Source organism: Fukomys damarensis, unplaced genomic scaffold, assembly GCF_012274545.1.
Source record: "Fukomys damarensis isolate Sample0158 unplaced genomic scaffold, DMR_v1.0_HiC HiC_scaffold_29, whole genome shotgun sequence".
In the NCBI taxonomy this organism is placed as follows: domain Eukaryota; kingdom Metazoa; phylum Chordata; class Mammalia; order Rodentia; family Bathyergidae; genus Fukomys; species Fukomys damarensis.
The window spans coordinates 2421214-2430384 of record NW_022900941.1 but is presented as its reverse complement, the minus strand read 5'-3'; the positions used below and the strand labels follow the sequence as shown (position 1 = coordinate 2430384).

The 9171-nt window shown below is 45.9% G+C and overlaps 1 protein-coding gene across 2 annotated transcripts in view; it reads right to left on the bottom strand.

The window, feature by feature from the left end:
* Positions 1-2316: 2316 nt before the first annotated feature.
* The window catches only part of Wdr33 (WD repeat domain 33), a 96926-nt gene continuing 90071 nt past the window's right edge, over positions 2317-9171 (bottom strand). For both annotated transcript variants that reach the window (XM_010637643.3, XM_010637645.3), the window contains 4 exons: positions 6061-6224; positions 5878-5970; positions 4607-4822; positions 2317-3742 (listed from right to left, as the gene is read on the bottom strand). In XM_010637643.3, the coding sequence (XP_010635945.1) occupies positions 3513-3742; positions 4607-4822; positions 5878-5970; positions 6061-6224 (703 nt within the window). In that variant the 3' untranslated portion in view covers positions 2317-3512. The remainder of the gene's footprint in view (positions 3743-4606; positions 4823-5877; positions 5971-6060; positions 6225-9171) is intronic.

The following is a 9171-nucleotide window of genomic DNA, read 5'->3' as shown; positions in this document are numbered from 1 at the left end:
TGGCCGCCGCGCTCCCGGTGTGAGCCCCGGGACGAGCCGCCGCGGAGAGGAGCCGCCGCGCTTCGGGAGCTCGTCCATTTCGGCCTTGTGTGCTGTACCTGGGAAGCAGTGACCAGACTTGGCGGCTGCCTGGACAGCATTTCTGAAACCGCTATTTGAAAAGGCTTCAGCACCGATTGTGGTTGGTTAGCTGCTTCGTGATTCTTCTCAGGCTTGCTCTGTGTTACTTTGTAAACAGCCAGCGGTTGATGTAGCTAAACTACAACTGCTCTTTGGGCTTGGCTGTTAAGATTTGGGAATTATTTTTTCTTACTCTTCAGTGGAAATGAATCTAACAGAAAGTCAAACACCAGCTTAGCTACTGGATTTTTAAAACGAAGATGATTTACCTCGTTTTCCTCTTCAGTGAAAGAAATATGGTGCCTTACGTGGAAAATTAATCCTGTATTGGACAAGAAAAATAATGGGCCAAAAGAGAAATTTTCTGCTCAGGAAGCCTAGTAAAATACGTCAAGGCTTGGAGAGGGAGCTGCAGAAAACAGGGTAGAGATAACTGTCCATAATTTCTGCATTTGATGGAAATTGATGAATTTCTGCAGTTCTCGTCGTTCCTAATACCTGTTTTTATGCAGCTGTAGTCCGATCCTGATGCAGTGTTTTATATGTAATCATTGTATTTCGTTTTCTTCCCAACCTTAATTTATTGCCAGAAGATATAAGTGCAATGTTCTGATGAGTCCAGAAAAACTTCATGTCTCGTCAGTAATTAGTGCTGGAAAGTAAAATGTAGTTAAGATTTTAAGATTCTGCGCCAGCGGTTCTCATACTTGAGAAGAGAGTTCTTGAAGAGCCACACCGCAGATTTCATCAGTATCTCTAGGGGTGGGACCGGGCTTCCGTATGTTTTTAAGCGACAGTATAGCTCATTGCCAATTATTACTTTGGGTGAAGGATCGGGGATCGAACTCAGGACGTTGCACTTCGAGGCACCACTGTGCTAAATCCCCGACCCTCTTGTGCATGTTTTTAAAGCTCCTCAGATGATTCCATGTTCAGCCAAGGTTGAGATCCACTTTGGCATTGGCTTTTGCAGTTGGAATGTACTTGTTTCGCCAACTGAATCCCGGTGTTGCCCGCCCTAACAGGCAAGTGAGAGAGTACAGCTTCTTCCTCAGCCCCAAAGTGCACGTATGTTCCCGAGTCTTGTTCAGTGCCGGAAGCCCTGCCCAAGGATTGACGCTGAAGTGGTCAGCACCCACCTCGCTTCGGGAATCACCTACCTCGGATAAATGCAGGTGTTCAGGAGGGATTACTTTGTCATCCATTGCTGCTCATTCCAGTCCCCTACTCATATTTTTGTTGTAGTTCTAAGTTTCTCTACAATTTAAATGGCTATAGGTTTTTAAATGTTTTGACACATTTTTGTGTTGAAGCTATTCTGTTTAACTCAAGATTTCAAAAATTCACTTTTCCAGAACTTTCTCAGTTCATTGAAAATCTTTTTTATAGGTTAAAAAAAATTAGCTTTATAATATTCAAAGAACATCTTGTATTTTGTCAGTTTTTAAATGCCATATATATTCTAAGTATTTAATATTTTTATTTTCTGTAAATAAATTCTTAAAATATGATGATTGTCTGCTTTTTGAGGTACCGTATTTTTAAGTCTAAAATGTTAATAAAAATTTTTCTAGGGCCAGGGATTTAGCTCAGTGGTTCTGCCGTCTGCCTTGCAAGTGCAAGGTCCTGAGTTTGATCCCGATACCAAAAAAAAATTTTTTTTTACACATAAAGGAAAGTAACCTGATAGCTCTATAAGGGTTTCTTCTCCAGCTCCTTTTTTAGCTTCTTGAATTTGATTGTAATTTCTCTTTTATACCAGTGGAGGACAAGGGAAGAATATCCAGATATTCTAAAGCAACCCTGATCCTAATAGGGTTTATGATAGGATGCTAGTATGTGGCTTTTACATTTCAAAGTAAAATACAGTTTATTTAGTTGGAATCTTTAGGTTCTAATAAAACGATTGTGCGTGGCTGACCATTTCACTCCACAAAAACAAACTCATTTCTCCCTGTAATACCACTTAAGAGGTTTCTGTGCACTAGACAACTATGCCAATATCCTTTGTCTAAGCAATCACTGAGACTTCAGCACCACTAAACGTGCCAGATAAACCTCCAGTGCCAACCCGAAGAAGATGGTGTTGTAATGAAATGCTCGGTGGCCCCAGCACTGCCTTTTTTGTTGTTTGTGTTGCGGGGGATCAAACTCAGGACCTTGCTCTTGCAAAGTAGGGGCAGCACCACTGAGGTAAATCTCCAGCATCACTGCCTTTTTAATAATAAAAGCTTTCTTATAAAAACAAAAGGGTCACCATAGAAAGGGGTGTCTCAAAACAGTTTTTTAACTGTCCAAACTGAACCAAATGTTACATTTATTTAAAATAAGGAATGTACCATGAAAAATTTTCTGGCTTACTAAGTTGGAACTATCTTCTTTAAACACTGCTATTTTATGAAAGAGGGAGAGATGTTTTGCAAAACACATGTTTTGCTCCATTCTTTTTCATCCTGGGGTGTGAAATGAGTTATCAAAAGGGCATGTGTAGTTAACTTCAAGTTTACACCAACTTCCTCTCCTTATCAAAACAAGACAATTCAAGAGGCCAGGGATTTAGCTCAGTGGTTCTGCTGCCTGCCTTACAAGCACAAGGACCTGAGTTCAATCCCCGGTACAAAAAAAAAAAAGAAAAAGAACACAAGACAATTCATATCTAAAGAGATGGCTCCTAAGAGAGCCCGTAGCTGGACAACCAAAAAGATTTTTTCAGTAGTTAATTTTGCTGACTGCCAGAGTGCATCTGAAGCTTTGATACTAATTTCAAACTCCATTACAACAGTTTTTAAGTACTCTTCACTCTATAACAAGTAGGGTAACTAAAGGGCTAGATGAATATTGTTGAAAGTTTTTGAGTAACCTTAGCGCACATAATTTAGTGGTTCCCATTGAGTCTTATAAGAATCACCAACATTTGCATACACCATCAGCAGATCAGATGCATTGGAAACCAAGGGTTTTAAGGCAAGCAGTTCAGGACTAGATGGTTTCTGTTAATTCTTGCATAAATCACATTCTGTATTCATACAAAAACAACTTAATGTTTTTTCTCTGACAAACTGTACATATAGAAACAAATTTCCAATTAGACATGAACTTAGGTGCTCCATGTCTCATGACACTTAAAAAAAAAAAAAGATTCCAGCTTGTATCTTCACAAAACAACACAGGAGTCGGGCAAGGAGGATAGGACAAAACGAGGCCAGCTACTCAAGGCAGCTGGCGGCAGTCTCTTCAACTTGAAGACATCCATCCTTAGGGGCTTCTGGAACGCAGCTGCCCCAGAGGATTTTAGAGCTACAGTGGTGTACACTTCCTTGTGTTTGCTTGGAAAGTCCACAAGAAGTTCTTAAATACTGTCCAGAGAGGCTAAAAGGTACTCAGCCCCACTTCTACCGACCCCGTCCACCACCCCTTGAAGTGCCTCGTCTTGGTGGACCAGAGTTCATGTTACTCCCTCTACCCCAGTTACTGCCACTCCGGCCCCCTCGAGAAGTGGTGCCACTGCCCGGAGGGCCCCCAAAAGGTTCATCTCTGTGGTATCCATCGTGGTGGTCTCCGTCCAAGGAGCTGGAACGCCCAGATTTTGGCACTCTCTGGGATGGTCCTGGGCCCCCTCGCCCTGAAACAAAACAGATTTCACAACAGACTCGTATCAGATTTGGCAATAATTCCCGGTCTAGACTGGGGATTCATGAATAGTTTCTGAGAGTTTTGCTCTGAGACTGAAAAGAACCAAAAGGCAGCATGGGCAAGAGAGGGACTGCAAACATGGGGCAAATAAACACAGGCAGAACACAAGTGAGACACACGGGAGATGCCGTGCCAGGAGTCCTAAGCCATAGCACGTGCCACTGCCCAGCCAACACAAGGGCAGACCTGAAGCCACATTCAGTGGCTGCAACACCTGCTAGTTGAAAGTCAGGGCTACCTTTAATAAAATAAAGACCAAGAGCTTCAAGTTGCAGAGATAACCTACTGTTTCCCCAGAAATGCCCGTGGCAGACTATGTTCCCCAAAGGGTTATGACTTTGAGCAAAGCAATGTTCCTTCAGCCCATGGTGAAAAAAGCAACACCGGGTGAGGACAATGCTTCTCCACTGAGGATACCCTCAAGGGCTCTGAGTGGCCATTAGCGAAAGGCACAACTGCCAATCAGATCAGGAATCTCCAGAAAGCAAGCCTGGCAGAGGGCTGTGGCCCCTTTGCAGAAAGGTGGAGTGGAAACCCTGAGACTCCTGAAGCGGCTGGAGACTGTAGGGCTGGACCTGCACCCACTGGGTGCTGGCTCCATCCAGCTGGGGTATGCACCCACACGAAGCACATTCACACCACACTCAGAAGCATACTGCGTGTACACAGCCTTCGACCTGGCGGGCAGCACAGAGAACAGGACCCAAGTTCCTTAATGGACACATGCTATAGACAGGCGAGGCTTCCTGCAGCTTCTGAACCTCCTGTGCCCACACAGGAGGTGTGCTCGTACCTTTGCCTCCTCGGTCCTCGGAAGGGCCCCCAGGGGCCTCCATCTCTCTGTGCTCAGAAGTGCCCGGCCCATCATGCCAGGGGCGCTTTCGGGGTGGCAGAGAGGCCATGTCCATGCCCTGGAGAGAAGAACAGCGCTCCCTGCTGGCTGGGGAATGACCGTCATGAGGCGGGTGATCAGGACGAGGAGCATCGCGGAAGTGCTCATGACCTGGCCCTGAAGTGAGAACCACAGACCCGTGAGGCTAACGGTCTGATAAAGTCGGCACAGCAAAGCACCGCTGAGAAGATGGCGCAATCTGAGACGCACAGTTCACGCAAGCAGAAAACATCTGCTCAACAGGCCAGGTGTATATAAGTCATACTGTGGAGGTTAAGAGGCCAAGGTTAGAAATGAACGTCCCGCCTAGAGTAAGAGGAGGCAGGTTTAGCCCAGAGAAGGAGATCTCAGACATCCTTAAACTCTTAAAACTGCTGAGGACCTCAGAGAGATTCCACTGATAAAATTTATATCTACTATGTATTAGAGCACACTGAATGCTACTCTGGGCAAAGATTCATCGCTCGGTTCCACACTTAGTACTTAAAGAACATCGAAACAGGCCTTCCTGGAGGTAGTGATGTTAGTCTATGAACAGGTAACTAGAACTGCATTCGTAATTTATGGAAAGTAAGTACATGCTAATGCAGTGTGCCTAGTGCGCAGGCAGTAAATGATTCTTACTCCTTGGTAAGTCGGGTATTTTTACCAACTTCTGCCTGCCTTTATGACATTGTTCAATCAGCCTGTATAGACAGGTGTACTGATGAAATGTTAGTGCAGAAGAAAAACTGGAGAAATTATGCCCCATAAAGATAACATCCAAATTCTCTGCCTTGTACAAAAACGAAGTTTTGTTTTTGCTTTTTGCCTCAGCCGCTTGAGTATTAAAGGGCGTGGAGGAAAAAAGAAAAAGAAATTTACATTTACTAATATTATGGTACCAGCAATTGAGACGAATAAAATTTTAATCTGTTTTCTAAAAACGACAATTTAGTGAAAAGAGTGATATTTTCTTAGGTAAAAGAAATCCTTTTCCTGACTGGCTTAAGAGAAAAAGATTCTGTATTCTGTATTTCATCTACTGAGGTCAGATGCTACGGCAAAAAGACAGAAAGACACCCCAACCTCTGTGGAAATACAAGTTGGAAAAGACAGGTCCTTCGAGCTCCTGGGACTCCACTTGGTAAATCCGTCTCTGCCCCAGACACTAAGTGCTTCTCCTTCCTTACCTGGCTCACGGTTTCCATCCCAGGAGTCTGGCTTCCGACCTCCTTCAAAGCGAGGGAATTCATCCGGCGTGGGAAGTAAACCCTTCCTTCCTCCTGCACAGGAGAGCGAACAGACTGACAGACTGCTCGGCTTGCTCACGGCCACCCGCTCCCCCCAGACCAGGAAACCTCAGCACTGCTCACCTCTGGGGGTGCCCCGACCCCGACCTCTGAGATCACGACCTCGGGCTGCTTCATCAGAAGCATCGAAACTCTCCTCTGGGCCAAAGTCTTCAGGACCAGGAAAGCCGTCCCTTCCTCTGGGGGGAGCACGGCCCTCGTGCCTCGGCGGGGCTCCTCTTCTGAAGCTACAAAAGAAAAGAGATCAGTGTCCACTCCCTGGGACATCTGTATCTCTTGGTGTCAAGAAAACATGACAAGAGAAACGATGACACAATGTCCGTGAAGAGTAAAGCAAAATAAAAAGCTACCTATTTTTTTTGGGGGGGGTACCAGGGATTGAACTCGGGTCCTTGCGCTTGCAAGGCAGGCCACCGAACCGCTGAGCTAAATCCCCAGCCCTAAAAGCTACCTACCTATTTTTTAAAGTACCCACTTCACAGTCTTAATATCAGAGGCCAAAACAGACAAGAAGGAAACATACAGAAATGTGGAGTTATTTTAAGTTGCTTCTCAGCTTTGAGGAATGATAGCAGTGAACATTTTTAAGTGCTTAACATCATGCTCTCCATACATATATATATTTCTTTTTCTTTATTTTTTGGTACCAGGGATCAAACTCAGGACCTTGTGCTTACAAGGCAGGCAGCGGCACCACTGAACTAAATCCCTGGCCCTCCATATAAAATTTTTGCTCCATCTCCTCCTTACCACTACTATCTGTAGCTGGTATTCCCATGATGAGTACACTGAGGCCCAGAGAGCTAAATTCACGTTTAGGGACATGCAGGAAGGACAGGTTGTGCTTTGAACTGAGCCAGGCTTGATACTCAATCCAGCCTCTTTGTTATTGCTTTCTAATACTTTAATTTTATGATCACCGCTAGTGTTTATATAGTCAGGAAAAAGGAGGCACAGATCTTGCACTGGACTTGTTTGGGGTTGTGCTGCACACCCCCGCCCACAGCCTCCTTCTCCGTGGCCCTGGCGTGCTGGCTGGCGACCACTTCCCTTCCTCCGGTACTTGGGACCAGGAAGGCTAAGCTGGCTGGGAGCACTGCTGAGGCAGGACGGTTCTGAGGAGGCCTGTGGGGAAGCAAGGGAGGGGCCTACAAGCAGCAAAGGTGCGAACACACACCAGGGACGGCCACCAGGCTGCCACACCTCCCTGCAGCCTTGCGCTGCGGTTTCTACACCTGCAGGTAAGCCGACAGAACAGCACAATCCACCTCCACGCACCACATGCGCTTTGCCTTTCCTCTGTCCATCTACTTGAAACCATTTTTTAAATGATCTAAAAGATCACAAACATGACGCCTCCCTCACCAGTGAATGCTTCAACACATCCCTTCAAAGAGCAAGGACTGTGTCCCAGATAAACATGAGGCCATCCTCAGCAACATGTAAGGCTTCATGCCCGGGTCAATTGTGATTTCGCCGTCTCCCTCACATCCCGTAGAGTGGGTTGTCTTTCAGTTGAATTCAGTCAAGACTCCCTGTGTTACCAAGCAGCCCCGTCTCTTTTGCCTCCTTCAATCAAGAAAAGTCCCCCCTCCTGCACAATAGATTTTGTCTTGCATGATCTGGACATTATGAAGGGAACATCCAGATGTTTTTAAATTTACCCAACTGTTTCCAAAGTAAACACTTCGGCATTTTAGGACTGCAGCCTCGTCCTCCTCAGGAGGCCAGTCTGTCTCCTTATCACGGATGTAAAGGTACATTTCCTCCTTTGCAGTTGATAAGCAATCTGTGGGTGACCCTACCCCGCCACCATCCTTTCCTCAAGGTCTCAGCACACACTGCTGACCTCGACCTACATCTGTCCCGGAGGCGATCTTTTAATTCCACCATTCCTCCAGTTGTCATGGGGCACTCTGCTGTGAAAGAAATCCCAGGGCCTTCCTAGGTGTTCTAGGTAAACGTTCTACACTGCGCTACATTCCCAGCCCTTTTCAACTTCAAGACGAGAGCTAAGTTGCCCAGGTTGGCTCCAAACTTGGGATCCTCCTGCCTCACCTCCTGAGTACCTGGCATTACAGGCATGAGCCTCTGTGTCCAGTGTTAGGTCTACTTTTAATAATCTTCCTGGTCCTGAGGTGACCTGACTGAATCACGCTTCCTGTGAACAAGGTGGGTGTGCTCAGGACACTAGCTGAAGTAATGAGCCAGGGCAGGGTGGGACTGGCCAAGAGGGGGAAAGAGGAGAGCCAGGACGAGCTCAGCAGGAAGCACAGCAGGACCCCTCTTCAGTTCAAGCATCACTGTATCACTGCCCTAGGTACAAAGGGATGCAGAGAGCCTCATTTTCTTTACAGAAAGTACCTCTCGTTATGGGTTGTTTATGTCCTCCTCCCTTCACTCCTGAAGCTGCGATCCTGACTGGGACGGTATTTGGAGGTAAGGGCCTTGGAGGCAATTAGGGCTGTATGAAACCATGCAGGAAGACTCTAATGATGGGATTAGGACCCTTCTAAGAGGCACAAGAGAGCACTCTCTCACTTCCCACCCTTCCAATGCGAAGACACAGAGAGAAGGCTGCAATCCAGGAAGCCAGAAACCAACCCCGCCGGACCTCAATCTAGGACTTCCAGCCTCCATCTGTGCTATTTTGGTACAGTAGCCCAAGCAGACTATTAATACACCTTCTAAGAGACTGAGCCCTCTCCAGTTCCTCCCCACTTAACAGGCCCTTTCCTGGACAGTTACTGAGTGTCTACAGAGTGCTGCCACTGCCGCTCTAGGTCCTGAGGAGACAAGAAGTTGACATGCCCTGCAGAGATACAGGCAATAAAGAAATAAACACAGCCTCCCCTCCATATCCACGGCTGCAAAGTCACCCAATCATGTACTGAAAATGGTTTTTGGGGCTAGGGATGTAGCCCTTGGAAACGCCTGCCTTGCACGTGCAAGCTCCTGAGTTTGAACCCCGGTACCAAAAAGAAAAAGAAAAAGGAAATTTTTTAAAAAATTAATTGTGCGTGTACTGAGCATGCAGATTTTTTTTCCTTGTCATTAAGTATTATAAATCATCTAAAGATGACTAAAATCTATGGTGGAAAGTTGTTAAGTTATATGCAAATACTACACCAGTGTTTACAAGGGACTTGGGCATCTAAGGATTTTGGTATGTGT